This window comes from Anser anser (assembly GCF_964211835.1).
Source record: "Anser anser genome assembly, chromosome: 21".
In the NCBI taxonomy this organism is placed as follows: Eukaryota; Metazoa; Chordata; class Aves; order Anseriformes; family Anatidae; genus Anser; species Anser anser.
The window spans coordinates 9,345,429-9,362,104 of record NC_139742.1 but is presented as its reverse complement, the minus strand read 5'-3'; the positions used below and the strand labels follow the sequence as shown (position 1 = coordinate 9,362,104).

Sequence of the window (16,676 nt, the reverse complement as noted above, 5' to 3'; positions counted from 1 at the left end):
CCTTCCCCGCTGTCCCGAGCCACAGTTTGCTCTCCTGAACCGCAATTTGCTCTACACAGTTTCTGCTTAGGCTTTTTCTGCTTAGGCTTGCAGATTGCAGAGAAGAAAGGAGGGGCTAAAGGAAATTAAGTTGCCGAGATATGAAGGAAATTAGGTTATAGTCCACTGCCTTCATGAAACCTGTTAATTACATTCGGTTTAAAGCTGCTGGTATCTTGATTAGTGTGCATGAGTGTATGTTGAAAACCCTCTTTGTTTGATGAGGAGGACAAAAGAGAAGAGGATAAATACCAGAACGGAAGAGGTTGCTTTTTAAAAAATGTACTGATACAGTACATTCTTACAACACGCAGGAGAAAGATGTAGGAAAAAAAACCTTGTTAATTGTTGAGTTCTGGTAGAACAACCACAGCAAGTTTCTCAGGAAGTGCCTGCAATGATCTCGTAGCTGTGTTTTGTACCCAGAGCTGACGACAAGGCAACAGCCTCCAGAGCAGGGGAACAATTGCTCTATTTTATGCCACCTCCCAGGATCTAAGAGGTTTCACAAGTCCCCTGAGCTTATACTCCTAGATAAATTATTTCCAACAAGGCCAGGAGACTTTGTTCTCTATAAAGCAGAAGATTGTGCTCACCAAATTGCAGCAAAACGAAGTAGCCTAAATTAGTTTTCTTACCCAGTTTGGATGCAACAATTTCTTTAAGCAGATCTACTAGATCCCTAGGTCCAACGGCTCCCCAGAAAAGCTCGCCACTTTACATAACAGCTCCATTTAAAATACAGCAACCAGTGCTCAGTTTTCTGCAGAATAACCAATACTTGCGAGAGACACTCCAGTGCCCATTAAACCCAGCTTTTACTTTCCATTTTAATTGTTAGACTTCCCAGGGAACGTCTATTAACTTAATGCAATTTCAAAATCCAGTTCGAACTCTCTAACTGGGAGTTTGGCAGCAGTGCTTAGTCCATGCATTCTTGCTGTGTTTACAGCGCGCCAGCTCCCAGATGTTGGTAACGTTAAACAGACTGGAACTTTCCTTCCCAGTGACAGCGAAGTGCAGACAAAGGCTGGCTTCGCTACAGCCCTAATTATCCACCACTGATAGATGTTCCCCATCCCTTTACTGGGTTAGGAGGCCCATGAGATACAGCACTTCCTCCGTGGAAACGCAATAAATAAGGAGATAGAGAAGTCGATAGGTCTTCCTTTACACTCCATTGCACTGGCACTGATTTCGGGGAAGCAATTCTCGCTTGCAAGCAAGATCAGGGACAAGATTATTGTACACAAAAGCCTCGGAAGCACAGCAGACCACAGAAGTTGAAATTGCTAGTGAAATGCACATATTAAGCTAGCTGTTGAGCTACAGGAAAAGATCTTCTGCCATATGTACTTGGTCTATAAATAAGTCTCTATCTCTTTGCTTAAATCACAAGAGCTCATGGGAACATTCCACCCATCACGATTTTGGTTTGCTTTTTAAAAAGCAGTTACTGTGTGGGAGGTGACAGGGCTGCCAAAGAATCTGTCAAGGAGACTCCTCATGTCATGGTGCAAGAAACCAGGAATCAATGACCAGTGCACGCAAAAAGAGCAAGTTCCAACAACCCCGGAGAGTACCACGAGTTGTAAGGGAGATGCCTTCATCTGTTTACTGCCCTTCAAATATGATTTCCCTTCAAATATGATTTAAATCGTAACACAGGGATGAATGAAAATCCTGTTACTTCCCAAAGTTGGAGCCCTTCCCACACTAACCGAGCTGAGAGCACAAGAGGTACAGACCTACAAGGTTGGTGCAGGGGCTGGTCTAAAACCCCAGCAAGGGCATGAAACCAGAGGACCAGGGGAGTTAACTCCAACAGCGATCTGGCTCACTAAACAGTACAGAAAGCATTTGACTAGTCAGAATAAAATCTTTAAAGTTTAAGTTACATGTTGCAGAGTTCTTCTATGCAAAAATCCAAGACAAGTCTCAAAAAATGAGCTGCAAGTCCCCCAGCCAGAGCCCTGCTCATCAGCTCTGCGGAATGTCGCCAGAGCTGCTCGCTGTCATGACTTACCTCAAAGACTTCCTCATCTAATATCCTCGTTCCAAATACAATGATGCCATTGACGTCAATGATGGGATGGTCACTTCGGTCCAAGAACTTGGTTATTTTCTTTTTACAGTCCAATATCAAGGTGACGTTTTTCTTCTGCACACTGATGGCTACTCTGTGCCACCTACAAAAACAATTCACAGATGTTAAACAGAGCCTCGGACTTCTGAGAACAAGCCAACAATTGCAGTAACAATGAATCCTTCATAAAATGTTCCTGCAAGCCTTCATGACAGCTATCGCCTGCAAACTGATGCTGATGAAAATCAGCCTTGGGCAGACCCTAGACTTCTTTGAAATAGAAGCGACAGTGTTGGCAGATGTCGTTTGATTCTCACCCTCCAAAACAGGCAGGAGAACACCTCTTCTTGCTTCACCTAGAGGCAGGGGAACCACCCTAATAACTTGCTATCTAACTTCCCTCTTCCACCCTCCTTCAGTCCTGCAAGGGACTCAACGTGTTTTTTTCTTAACCAAGTGATTCCTTAGGGCCCTTTGTAAGGATCAGTGCTCCTATCCCTATAAACACCACAGTTTGCACTGACTAGTGTGAGATTCACCCTTTTTATACTCAGTGTTTATTTGCCAAAGGGTACAGTTCAGGAAGGGGACTTTTAGCAGCAAAGGTGTCTACATACATTATATATGACTCCTATTTTACATAATGTTCAACGCATGCTGGTATTGATATAAACAATGTACTGTTTTTCCCTCTGTGCACAAAATTTCACTTACTTGCCATCTGCTAGGTTAATGCCTCTAAAGAGAGGATAGTCTTCTGGGCCTGGCTTTCCTGTATGGTCTTCATACAGGAATACAGGAGATCTACCCATCTCCACACCAATTTGCTGGATCCCTTGCTCATTGTAAATTGAGATCAAGAAGGACTGACCTCCTTTCTTCGCTTTTACAGTGGTTAGAATGGAGAAGTCCTCTGGGAATGGGGAAGCTGGAGTGGAAAAGCAAAGAGGTTAGTCAGGTTTCCCTGAAAACAAATCCCTACAGAAACAGTGCTGTCTAATGACCTATGGGGAGAACGCTGATTACTGTATACCCCTCCAGATGTGTGCATCCTAAAGACACATGTTGGGAAGCATTTAGTTGCCAGCTGAAGATCCATCTGTTCCTCTAAAGCCTACTGAGGTGCAAGGCTGGGATGTGCTGCAACCCAAAGGAGATTGCACGAGCAAAGCCAGAGCAGGGCAGCATGTCTCAAGGGCTACCTACTCCAACAGCATATTGAACATCCAGACACAGACCTGGGCATCACTGGGAATCTTCCCATTAATGATCAGAAAGCCTTTTTCCAGCCTTTATTGCAGTCTAAAGAGCTAAAAGCCACCCCACATTTGAACTTCCAAAGCAAAGCACAGTGAGGGATCTTCTGATCTGGGATGGGAACATGATGCTGGGAAAGCAGAGGTTCTAAAAGAGCTGTTGGTTTCAATCTACTATTTGCACCAAACCCTTCCTTTGTGTGTCCTGGAGCATTTAGGAGAGAAGGCAAAAACTCTCTCTATTTCATTTATCACACAATCTCCAAATTAACTTAATATGTCTGAAGGACAGAGGAAATGAAGCATTCCATGCCAGTTAGGCAAATAAAACCCTTCAATATTGTGTGTAAGGGAGCAGGGGAGTTGCATCAGGTTTCATCTATTCTAGACCAGAACAGAGCATTCTGTGGCTTTGGCTTTCGGGGTTGGTGCAGGAAAAAATATCTGCGAGCAGAAATAAATCTGGCAAACAGTAGGAGATGCTATTTTGTCTGCATATTAAGCAGCTAACAAGTTTCCTAGCTTTTTCTCCACTCGGGAAAGCAGACCGATCTCTATTTTTGCAAGGCTTGCGGAGTTTCACACTGGCATGAAGATCACCAAGTCATGCTCTGTTCAGGATACAGCTCCTTGGTTTTTATTTTTTTTTCTGCCATTCATACAGAAGCATTAAAAAACAAAAAGCCTGGACGCACATCCCAAACAGGTCTTTAATAACACCAGGAGCATTACTAAAGGATCTTCCTTGATCAAATTATTACCGGAGATAGGACCTATTGGAAATGAGGGTACCTACAAGGGCATAACCTGCTCGCATGCTGCATTTCAGCAGCGTGAGACTCGCAGGGTATTTCTCCTCCAAGGTCCAGGCTTTCAAAACAAGGATTGCATTGTACCGCTGGGTATCTGCTTGGGAAATCTTACACCAAGGCACAGCAGAGCGAGGTGGGGTGGCCCTGCCACGGGCAGCACGGTGTGTGCGCTGTTACCATCTACACATGTGGCAGCATGCAGGAAACGAAGCAGCACATTTTTTAAACTGCAGATTTGCAGCCGTATATATCACCAAAAAATGTCAAGCTCAATACCCAAAAGCTTCAAATAGGTTTCCTCTGCCCCATAAGCTTTTCTTAGATGGCATCTCAGAGCTGCCTAGGGGATTTTGCCATGGGTACAGGACCCAGGGTGAGAGTTCCTCTAACCACAGCGAAGCTAGGAAGTGTAAAAATCACCCTCTTCTGCCTGGGAGTTGTTCAAACTTTAACAACTGGTGCTTTAAATGCATTAGGCTTTCCAGCACAGGATGACAGCACAGGGCAGCGGAGGAGGCAGGAGAAAGCCCGCTGAGCAGCAGGCTCTGCTAACAAGCACTGCTGCAGACAGCTTGCAAACAGCACCCGAATGGGGCACCTGTGGATGCCTACGGAGACATTGCATTTACACCCAGTTAACATCCCTCACCCTCGTTAAATAGCATTTGGAAAGAAGCATAAAGCATAGTCTGAATGGAGGACTCTGTCAATAATTAAGTACTGTGATTATAGACTGATTTCCCCCCTAGGACAAAGGGCCAGATATTTGGCAAAGAAAGGCATCTGATTTTCGTGCCTCCCATAGGATGAGCTGAGCTTTATCTCCCTCCTGCTGTATACAAATCCTCCTGTAGCACTGAATCAAGACCATACGCCTTCCTGGTTCCAATTACAGGCTACAGTTTTGGGCCTTTTATGTAAAATAGTTCATGTCCAAAATTTCATTATGAATCCACAATACAGTACCTTTCAACTTGAACAAGCTGCCAACTCATTAAAAAGCTGCTGTTAATTTTTTTCATTATTATTAAGATGTCTCCATGGTGACGTGAGTTTCTCAACCCAAATAACCATAACGGATGAATTATAGCTGACATTACTGTTACTGCTCTGCTGTCCTGGCAAAATAACAATGCATTCACTGTCACAGAAGTGACCCAGGCTATTGAACAACATATGAAAACAAATCCACATACACAATGACATATACATGACAATAAATATATGAAGCACATGGAAACTGACCCAAATCCCCTTAAAGACAAGGGAGTCACTCCCAACAATGGGTCTGGGATTAAGCCTTTGTTTTCAATCCATTTTAAGCAAGCTTGTTCTGAGATGCTGTACATCCATCTCTTTACTTAACAGCACCGCACCAATGCAGAATTTGGCTCAGTGCTTCTTTACCCCATGGCCAAGTCCTTCAAAATTCACTACGCTGCCTTGCAGGAGGGTGCGTAAAGGGAAGGACAGGAAAGTTTTCACCATGTAATAAAAGTGAGCAACAATGAGCTGATCCAGTTCCCCGATACAAACACAGCGCAGATCTGCTGTGCAAGACGGTGTCATTTCCACAGCCACTTCCCAAAGCAAGACAACTCTTCAGTGTCGCCAAGTTCTGGCCTTTTTCTTCATCTGAGAAAGCTTCTGATTTTGGAACGGCTCCTTTTCCTCAGAGATAACTGTCCAAGCTATAATAGAGATTTCTAAGCCCTTAAATACATACAGAATATATAAGCAGACACCCACAAGCAGTGCAGAGAATACAGAATTTGCTAAACGAATGCACATGACATTTTGCTGGCTGCCACTGAAATTTTGCCTTTCTTGCCTCTGCTGGAAGAGCACAGTTTTGCTGGGAAGCAGAACTTAGAGCAAGGACAAAGAGCATCTCAGCAGATTTTCTCACTCTTGTGGGTTTGAAAAACAGACAGGCTTTATAAATATATATCTTGCTTTGTTGGCTGCAGCTGCAGAAGCAGAACGTAAAGCCAATAAAATTACCATCTTAGAAGAACACCAACTTCTAATTAGCACAAAATATTATGTACAGTGTACATTTGCCTACGGTGCCTGATAGCAGAGAGGGCAAGTTACCCTACAACCCGCCCGCCTGTTAATGTGGGATGGCTAAAACCACATTTCCCCTGGTACACTGCCCTACAGTTACTTTGTCATCCTTACCTCCCCTCTCACTCATTTGGTGGTGTGAGCAGCAGTCACATCTAGTTAGAGATGTGCTGAGAAAACCTCTGTGGATCTGACGGAAAACACCAGTGCTTCTTCCCTCCCTACCTCCTGTCAAGCAGCAGGGCAGACTTTTGGGAGACTCAGGAAGGACAGAGCTACTTCACTGGCTCCGCTGTTGTCTAGGTGAACTGATTGAGAAGCTGCTTGATGACACCACAGAAACATCCACATCCAGATCTTCTCACCCATGAAAGACCATAGGTGCAAACCAAGAACTCGAAGAGGATGTACAAGTATTAAGGTGGGTCAAAAGCAAGAGCATCTCCTACAGCAGGGTTCTTTGACCCCAGTTCAGTTCCGCATGCTCCTGGGTCAACCTGTCTGAGGTGGCAGCATACACTTTTGGCTCTATTAGCCAAAAGACTCCACCCTTGCCTTTTTTATTTTGGGGTCACCATTGTTGCTGGTTTCCACACCACAAAGGCCATCAGACAAGATTTCGTGGTGGCTACAACCACTGAAAAGCTCTTAAACCAGCTCTGGTTGTATACTCCAAACTGGAAGAGTTTCCTCAAGCAGTTCTGAGCTTGAACACATCATGCCAAGCCTGGGAGTGCTTCCAGACACATGGAGTGCATGACAGCAGGCACACACATGCTGGTTACATTGAGCTGATCTTGCCTTGGGACAAGATCATTGACACAGGGGCTGCTGCAGGGCCCTTGCAGCCCATCCCTGGGATGATTGCTGCTCCCCGTCCATACCCATGGGATGTTCCTTGGGGACAAAGGCACAACCCGGCCGAGGGGTGCCATCAGGCACGTGGTAACAGCTGTAGTCGGAAGGCTCTGCTAAGCTTTAAGCAGACACTAAAACAGGGCTTGAGGCAAAACCTAGCAGCTCCTCCACTGGTGCTGGCACTGCCGTGGGCTGCCAGCCCACAGCCCAGGCACACCACACCTAGCTCCATGCCACCCTCCTCGCGTCAGGCTCTCAGATCTTATGCAAAACATGCTGGAAGGGTGAACAGTGCGCTCCTGCTCACCACAGAATATAATTCACCTGCTTACTGTCAAAACAAGCCAATAATGAAGTCTGAAAATAACCTCAGTGATAATGCATGCAGTGATGGAAATACACAACTAGAGGATGCAAACACATTTGCAGTCCAGCCCCAGAGTCCTCATTTAGGCCACCGACAGACTGGCTCTGATAGATGCAGCACGTTAATTAAAAAACATTAGTAGTGGCACGCCACATTACCTCTGATTTAGCTAATGGATCTTGTACCATTAATTCTCTTAAACACCACAGGAGCGTATGCATGTATCTGTCTGCTCTGCTTCAGTCATCTGCTGCTTCACAAATGAGGGACATCTTTGTGCCTTGTTGCTAGACCTTCAAAGGCACATTTTCCCACCGAACCTAGGAAGCCCTCCAACACCTGCTCTCAGCATCTCTACCCTTACTTGTATAACGGGTACAGCAGCACTCCTGAAGGAGGGCTTCCATGGTGGCCATGTGTTCACTACCGAAGCTCTCACACAGTGAATAATTTGATCCGTGTCTGGTGATATGTCCAGTTTTAAAACCACATTTTACATTAACGACCCTTGGCTTGAAAAATTAAGTCTCCAGTGCACCCCAAGCAACAAGCAGAACGGTCCTGAGCCCATATGGCCTCCAATGGCTTTGTAAACTCCTGCATCTTTGTGGCTTGCTCTAATGAACCTCCAATTTCCTTCAAACAGCTTTTCTTGGGACATCTGTTCTTGTGGGACAGTCTATTACTTTTATATGGTGATTATTTGTGTTATGAGACGCCACAGCCGCAGAATAAGACCCTACTGTGCTTGGCACTCTGCAAACAGAGCAAAACACGGTCTGCATTCCTTCATGTCTTCCAAGTCTCTCTCCCCAGCTGGATGCCACTGTGTGATAATGAGACAGTAGAAACTTTCTAATATAGGAAGAAACAGATGTAGGCAGTGGCCACATCTCCCTCAGTGAAACCTGCCCCCATATTCAAATGGGTCAACAAAAGAACTTACTCTGGTGTTATCTGATAGTTGAAAGCTTACATTCCCCCAAAATAGCAGAATCGCTCCCTGACAAGGGAGCACACATGCACACACAAAAAAAATCAAGGAATTGTGCATCTCCAGGCCCTGTATGTGCCTGGAGAAACTGAGAACAGGATCAGATATTTCCATATGACAAAAAAAAAAAGCTGCATACTCACCAGGATACAGCTGCTTTGTTGGTGCACTAAGCTGAGCATCTTTTGTTACTCTATAAGCAACATCTGCTTCTTTTGAAGATCTTCTGCTTGTGCAAAACCCTGTTGTTTTTGTTATACCATCAGGTAAATTATGAAAATCTAGGACCTTCAAGAGGTCTGCAGGTTCAGCTGCAAAAAAAAAAGAAAGAAAACAAGAATTAACAGGCAACAGGACTGGCGCTTCAAATCCAAATCATTAGCCTACATCACAGATCATTCCACCCCTTAAATAACAGATGGCATAAGTTTTCAATACATCTGCAAATACAATGTTAATATCAGCTTCAAAGCTAGGATGCTGTATTGTTGGTCAAAGACACTAATTCAACGCAGAGGAATAGTTGATCAGTTGTCTGCACTAGGGGAGAAGGGAGAATATACTGTCTTATTAGCTGGAGTAGTTATATATTTCCTGGATGTCTTCACCCAATCTCCATCACACAAGCACATCCGCAAAGATTAAGCATCAGAGGAAATTCATGATCTCAGGGAAAGGCTTTAAATCAGAAAGTTGCCAGAAATTTGCTGATGCAAACGTTTCCATTCTTAAGTTGGTTGACAGAGAAGACAATGTGAAGCAAATTCCCCCAGCAAGTATCCTTAAGGGTCACACGCTTGTACCATGCGAAACAAGTGCATGGTGACTCCCACCAGCTGGAGTAACAGGTAAACCCGAAGCGTGGCTGTGGGTTGTAACAGCAGAGAGCCACAGCAGCGTGATGCTTCAGTGCTTAAGATGCTCCTGCTGCCTGCAGGCTCACTGACACCCTCGCAGGGATTTGTGCACAGCATCTAACCTGCCCAGGGCAAAGCCAGCAGGTTTTGTGCAGGAACAGAGCTCAACTCCACCACAGGCAGCCCAGTGCCTCCCCTACCTACATCTGCACCCAAACCGTGATGAGTCCTACCAAATAATTCCCCCGTGACATGGTTTCCACTACCAGCAATGCACACAAGTGTGCAGCTGCACTTGCTGACAAAACACACGAGCTTTACAGGAAAAAGCACAGTTACTCCCCAGCTTGCAAAAAGCTTGTCCTGGTTTGTGGCCTCCCGCAGTCCATCACCTCTGCCAGGAATTTGCCAGGGCACAGCACAGCCGCTGCAGACTGCCTTGACCACATCCCATCAGGCTCCCATCCTTACTGAGGTGTGCAGCAGCAATAAAACTCCAGTTGAAAGCTAACGGAGCTGCTCACACCCCGCGCTCCCTGCGCCAGCAGAGCCTGGGCTGTCACCTCCAGGCAGTTCGGTCTCTCCAACAGCAATTAAATAGTGCAAGCGAGCCATCTCATTAGTTTCCTAATCTGGTCTTGCTCATGTCAGAAGAGAAGGCATCACCAGAAGTGGAGTAACCAGATCCGACTTTAAACACTTAAAAATAAATAGTTTTTGAGTTTTGACCTGATACTCGCAGCAAAGCGCTGTCAGAAAGATGAACCAGCCAGCTCAGCAAACCCCTGGCAGTGCCCAAAGCCAACGCCTGCACAACAGCTTCATTTAGCCTCGCCTGGACAATATATCTCGGCTGTGTTCTTTTGCCACACGGTCCATTATTTTCTCTGAAGAGTGATATTACTCAGATCCTCAAGGACAGGCACGCATCAGGTGCTCTGATGTTTGCAATAGCCCAGACAACCCCCGGGCTGGCTGCCCCAGCCTCCATCTGTGTCCCAGGACATCTCACCACGCCGATGGCCAAGGGTGCAAAGCTCATTACCAGCTGCTAATAGAGGGTTTGCAAGAGGGTCTTCCAAAACCTGTGCCAGACACCACTGGCTTCATCCATGGGGATGAGCTACGATATATATATGTTAGCACTGAACACAAAAAGGCCAGCACTGGAAAGAAATACGAACAGATCCTTCACAAAAAAAAAGTTTTGGTTACCAAGAAGATCTGCCTAATATTTGCATGGAAAACTCACGTACATTGTTAGGCAGCTTTAAAAAGTTTCCACAATCCTGAGAAATTGGGTCCTCAATGAGAGATTGCAAACATATGGCAAATCCAAGTCAACACAGCAGATAATAAACCAGCTGAGAGAGTTGGGGCCAAGAAGCATACAGCTGTAATGTTTCCTCATTTCTCATTCTTGTTAGACAGAATATGGATGACATTTGTCTAAGCTGTCTTTGCAGCTTGGATCTTCCCACTGCCTTTAACCATGCTTTATTTCATGCAGAAATTCCTACGTACTCACAGCCCAAGCTGCCTATAAGCAACGAAAATGATTATACTGTAAAGTCCAGCTCTGCTTCCAGCTCCCTCCCTCTGCTCTGGGAGATTCAGCTCAGCCAGCTCCGGGCTGCCTCCAAAATTTATTTACAGAGAAGAGGGGAAAAAGGCAGCGAGGCAGGGGGAGGGGATACGAATTCCAGACTCCTGACATCAGCCGCGCTCCCCAGGCGCGGGCTGCAGGGGATTTGGAGCCTCGCTCGCAGCTCTGCACGCAGCCGTCCCGCAGCAGGGCCGAGCTGGCTGCAGGAACAGAAACTGCTGCAGAAGAATCCACTGCCCAAAATCCCATCTCCAAAAATCCCATCTGCTGGGGTGACCAGAATTGGGCAAACACTGCCAGTAAAGCAGTCCCGGCACGCTAGAGCCAGTTGGAGGCATCTTGGAGATGCGCACAGTGCTGGATGGGGTCAGTGCTGCCTGCTGCAGCTGTGCAGTGTATGGAGGGGAAGTGCAGTACGAAGACAAAAAAAAAAAGCAGATTTTGCCAGCTCTATGCATTAACCGAATTACACCACTTCCAAGTCAGAAGGCAGCAGCTTGCCGAAAATACCCGCAGCAGTTGCAGCGAGGCAGTGTGCGTTCGGAGCCGGAGCTCCTCCAGCAGCCACCAGCAGGTTGCAGGCTCTGCTCTCCAGCCCCTGCTCACAGCCCTCCCAACCGCCCTCACCCAGCACCACGGCACCCAGCACCCTGTGCAGGGCTCCTCCTTTGTGCAGGATGCTTCAAGCATCTGCCTGCCAGCCGCTGCTGCTCTCCAGCTCCAAACGCAATACGCAATTCATCTTCATTTTGAAGATCCTCTACACCTCTAACTGTGATGGATTATCTCAATGCAAGAAATTAAAGTAAAACAACAGCGTGGACACCACACAAAGTAAGAAACAGACTGCGGACCGTGCAGGTAAACAGCAGGAGAGGAAAGCCTCTGTTGGAGATGTGCACGAGCATCACCTCTGCTCGCTCCTGGGAAGGCGAGGGGCCAGCTCAGACCCTTCACTCCGTGCTTCGGCACTAAGAGCTCCGGTCCGAGTAGGATTTAAGCAGCATGAAAGCCTCCAGCTCTTTCTAGAAAGACGCAATTCACACAGGAGCAGCTCTTATTCATGCCCAGTTAACCAGTTTACTTCCCCTTGATTTTTCAGCCAAATTTACACCCAGCAATCTCCTGTTAGGAGCTGCGACGGAAGCCGCAGAAGGACAGAGACCAGCCTGACCGAGGCCAGGCCCTGCAGGGTATTTCTTACAAGCTTGCACCGGGCTTGGCCTGCATCCAAGAGCTGAATTAGTTGTTGCTATATGAAAGCTCTTTTTTTTTTTTTTTTGCTATTTTATGAATAACATTACTATGCAACATTACACACTGGGTCATTCTTTTCCTTGAGATGCACAGGGCTGCCCGAGGAGACCAGCAGCTCCGTCCCTGCTGCACCACAGGATGGCAATAAACCCAGTAGGCAAAGAGGCAAACCATAAATAGCCAAAATCAGACCAAAATCAGGGCTATCTTGAGCCAGAGGCTGCCCCAAAAGCCTGCCTCAGTAGTGGGAAGCCCTTGAATGAGACAGGGCACAACTCCCCACTTTTAACAGAGACGAGATGAATTACACATTGAGCCCACAGTGGCAAAAGCAGGAATTAAATCTTTAATTCCTCAATATCTAACAAGGGCTTTAACCACAAAACCAACCTGTGTTAATTGGGTTCCTAATTTTTTAATTACCTGTTAAAACCTGGGCTAGAGGCTGCTGGGTTTAGCTTTACCTCCACCCTCCGGGCTGCAGAGGCCAACTGCCTTTCCCCTCTCACACATCAGCAAAAAGGAAAATCAAGCAGCAGTCATGAAATAAACCCACTGGCTTGAGGCTGCACACAGGCTCCAAGCTCTGCCCTGCCACACTCAAATGCAGCCAAACAACCCGGTCAGGCTCAGCTGTGTGACATGGAAGCAGGGCAGAAACCCTGAATCAATTCAAGGAAGCCGGAGCATCCCTGACATCTGAAGGTGCACACTGCAGCGCACTGAGCACCCGTGGCTGCGGGCAAGCCACGCTCCCAACGCAACTGGGTTGTTCATTCTCACCCTTCCCTGTTATTTAAATTAAATTACAAGAAGGGAGAACAGGTCTTAAGCCCTACTGATCCTTCAGGACACATGCAACAATAAACAAGGATTTTTTTTTAATGGCATTACACTTGCTAGCCATAGAGAAGAAAGGTGGAGAACCAGACTTTTAGACACTTCACTGAAGGTCAGTTAAAGACTTTCCATGCACCACATGGTTACGCAAAGGTTAAACAGTTTGACACAAAGTTTAACAAAAATCTCAGTAAGAATAAGATAGCAATCAGGTTCAGTCCTCATGGTTACTGCCTGATCTATCCCAGAATAAAGGAGCTACCTACTCTTGCTGGAAGTTTCCCATATGTACCTCTGCAGACACCTTTGCTGGAAATTTTGGGGAGAACAGCCTTTCCCACAGACTTCTTGCTTGCATGGCGCAACACCCAAGCTCAGCCAGAGCCCATTGGGCCTATGGAAAGGAAAGGGAAGGAAATTCCCTGAAGACAGGATCTCCAAAGGGATTCGGCCCAAACGGAACAAGCGGTCAGATCCCATTGCACCAGGTTGACTGAACTGCAGCGAGCTCTTCTGAAATTGGGCTGCTTTTTCCACCAGGCTTGATACCAAACCCAAACCCTCCTAAAATTATGCCTTCTGGCCGAGGCACTTTGTTTCACTCTCACCTGCAGAAGCCAAATTTCTCAGTATTTCTTCACTCCTACAAGAGCTAAGAGGTGCCAGCCCAGAGAAGGGCACACTGCACTGGTTCCCTGCTCCTCTCCTTTCATCACCCACTTGGAAGTTCTCCAGCTTTATGTTCCTGAAAGCACGATGGATCACCAGGAAAATAAGACATTATATCCCCCCTCCAAAGAAAACAACCCATGCAAATGGTGCTGCTGAAGCTCAGCGCAGTATCAACTTGCAGCTTCTAGAAACCATTCTGAAAATCTGAGCAGATGCAGCCTTCGCCAGAAGTCATTAATCTAAGCCATATTTATGCCTGTAATAATAATGCCTGAAGCAATGCTCCTGAATGGGCCCCAAACCATTTTACCAAGTGTCAGGATACATAAGTAGCTAATACATTACCTGGGGGTACCTGTAATTCCAGTGTCTGAAGGATTACCAAATATTTTACAAATAACAAGCCTCGAAACAATTCTCCCCCATCATTTTTCAAGGCATTTAAGTAAATCCTTATCCCCAAGGAAATCTCTAGTATTTAAAACTGCCACTGAGCTGAAGACTGAAGCTATTGCAGCCTGGCAGTACTGGTGACAGGCGTTATCCACAGCCTCCCTGCTTCACGGGGGGCACTGAGCTGCAGCTTCTCCTGCCCTGCCACACTGAGCAGCACCAACAGGCACCGGGCAGAAGGAAAAACAGGTGGTTGAAAAGAGCATGGAATGGATTCCAGTAAATTATAATGTCTATATAGTTGGAAAAAAACACAAAGATCAGTCCTTTTTATTTAAAGTGGCCTTTTAATTATACATAGGAAATTTTATAAATCTTGTAAGTTGCCTTCTAGTTTTTCCAGGGTGATGTTCAAGCTCTTCCAGCTACCGTTCAGGAAGATTTATTCAGGAAGACTTGTTAAAATGAAGCTATAACATGACTCCAGCAGCATAGACCTTCAGATAGAAAACAAGAGAACTCCACCAGGTATCAAAAGATCCCTCCAAAAAATCCCTCAAGCAAATCCCAACAAGTTGCAGTGCTGCAACACTGAATCTCAACTGCGAGTTTACAGCACAAGAATGAGATTTCACGTCACTGCAATCCGTGCTGTACCTGCAGCACTCTGCATATTCCTTGTGAACTAGCTCGTAAATCAACCGCTTCCATTCACGGATCTCTACGCATTTTCTAGTGAAGCTGCAGGGGATCCTATAGAAAGACGTGGTATTGCTGAAAAAAACACTTGCTTTTCCAAAAGTCCTCAATGAAGTTGAAAAAGGCTTTAGCAGCAGTTTAGCACTGCACAGTGCAGTATGCATGCAGAAAGCAGCCACACACCCAGCTGAGCCCAAAGCTAGGTTTAAGAAAAACTTCCCCTTCCACTTAATACTATTACCATCTTGAGGTACATATGGAGCTTACTCAGTGATATCTGACATCTTGCACATCTTCAGCATCCTCACTATGTTCCTAGAGTTTAGGAGCCAAGAAAGTGTCCTTTCTCCAACTCTTTACCTTGTAATACCCTTCAAAGTGAAGATATCCCCACCTGTATCCTGAAACATGCTTTTATTGTGCACAGGCAATATATTTTTGCATTCATGTAAAAACTGCAACATTGGAGTGTCTGGACAAGAGGTCACTACCCTGTAACAGTGGAGAACCTTTCTTCTGTATCTGGTTTCGTAACAGTTGAAGGGCATCCAAAGACTTTCAGGACTTCATGACACAGCACTTAGTCATACTACAGCTTACGTGAAATTATTGCCAGAGATCTGAGATCACAAGGTGAAGAATGAATAAGCATTTCTGCTCCCAACTCACTCCAGGTGCCCTCTGCAACTTTAGCATTTAATATACAACCCAGTCTGGGCATTTGTACCCAAGTGTCACCACCAAAGAACCAGGCTTCCTAGGAAGGAAAGCCTTCCTATATGAACAAGCTATCTCAGCCCTGAGCAAGTAGCGACAGTAAACAAGGTGAATAAGGATTATTTCAGAAGTAGTGTCTCCTTGAAGATTACCTTGAATCCTAAAGAAAAGGAGGAACAATTTTAATAGAAAAATGGAAGAGGTGCACTGCAGTTACCCTGCCCACAAATGCCCAGGATTAACCACCTAGCTTAGGTTGCCTCCTTTATCTTGCACAAATTCAGAGATGTAAGAGTTGCCCCTGGGTTCCCATTACCAACACCAAGAGCAGAATACAGCCCCAAGCATGGACAGATCCAGCTCCTGGACCCAGACAAGTTGCTGGCTCACCCGCACAGCCTTGGCTGAGCCATTAGTGCCAGGTGACCTGATGGACACAGGGTGGATACGGATGGACACAGCATGGATACTCAGCTCCCTGGCTTTAGTGAAGCCAGAGAACCTACTCCTTCATATTCCCCATCTCATTTTTGTCATCTTTAAGCCGGAAAATCACCAGTATCTGTGTTTTGAGATTAGGAGACATTTTATAAGGATTTACAGGTACTCAGTTGACAAGTATGACATTATTACCGAATTTCCCCCAGTTAATAGAGTCAATATATCCTGCACAAGCAGCATCAAGCAGAGCACCAGTGTCTCACTTATCTTCTCAAACAGGGAAGGAGGGCTCTGCAGGGCTGCCTGAACACACAGTAAAAATGCCCTCCTGGGAAGAGATGGAGGAGAGATTACTACTTATTTTTAAAGGAAAAAGCGATTTCCAACAGAAGCCCAAAAAGTCCCTGAGCTGTGAGAGGTCGGAGCTGCTGGCACAGCGTTGCTGGAACGACCAGGGACAGGAAGAGCCCGCTGTGACCCAGCAGCAGCATGCTTTAATCCTGACCCGGGAAAACCCAGCCAAGGTCCAGGTCCCTCCGAGGGAGCTGAATCTCAGCACCAGAGCTCCCAGCAGAGCAGCATGCTGGGCACCTTGCTGCCCAGCGTGGAAGCCAGCTGGGGAAAAACACAAACAGACCCTTTGTCTTCCATCTTCACCAGCTTCAGCTTTTTTTCCCCCCCAATGCTTTTCCAAAATTGTTTCTTAGCACTA

General features: G+C 46.1%; 1 protein-coding gene across 3 annotated transcripts in view; it reads right to left on the bottom strand.

The window, feature by feature from the left end:
• Positions 1–16,676, bottom strand: part of COL5A1 (collagen type V alpha 1 chain) — a 152,197-nt gene that overhangs the window by 108,524 nt on the left and 26,997 nt on the right. For all 3 annotated transcript variants that reach the window (XM_083807304.1, XM_083807306.1, XM_083807305.1), the window contains exons 2-4: positions 8,626–8,793; positions 2,840–3,053; positions 2,066–2,228 (exon numbers count right to left, since the gene is read on the bottom strand). In XM_083807304.1, the coding sequence (XP_083663430.1) occupies positions 2,066–2,228; positions 2,840–3,053; positions 8,626–8,793 (545 nt within the window). The remainder of the gene's footprint in view (positions 1–2,065; positions 2,229–2,839; positions 3,054–8,625; positions 8,794–16,676) is intronic.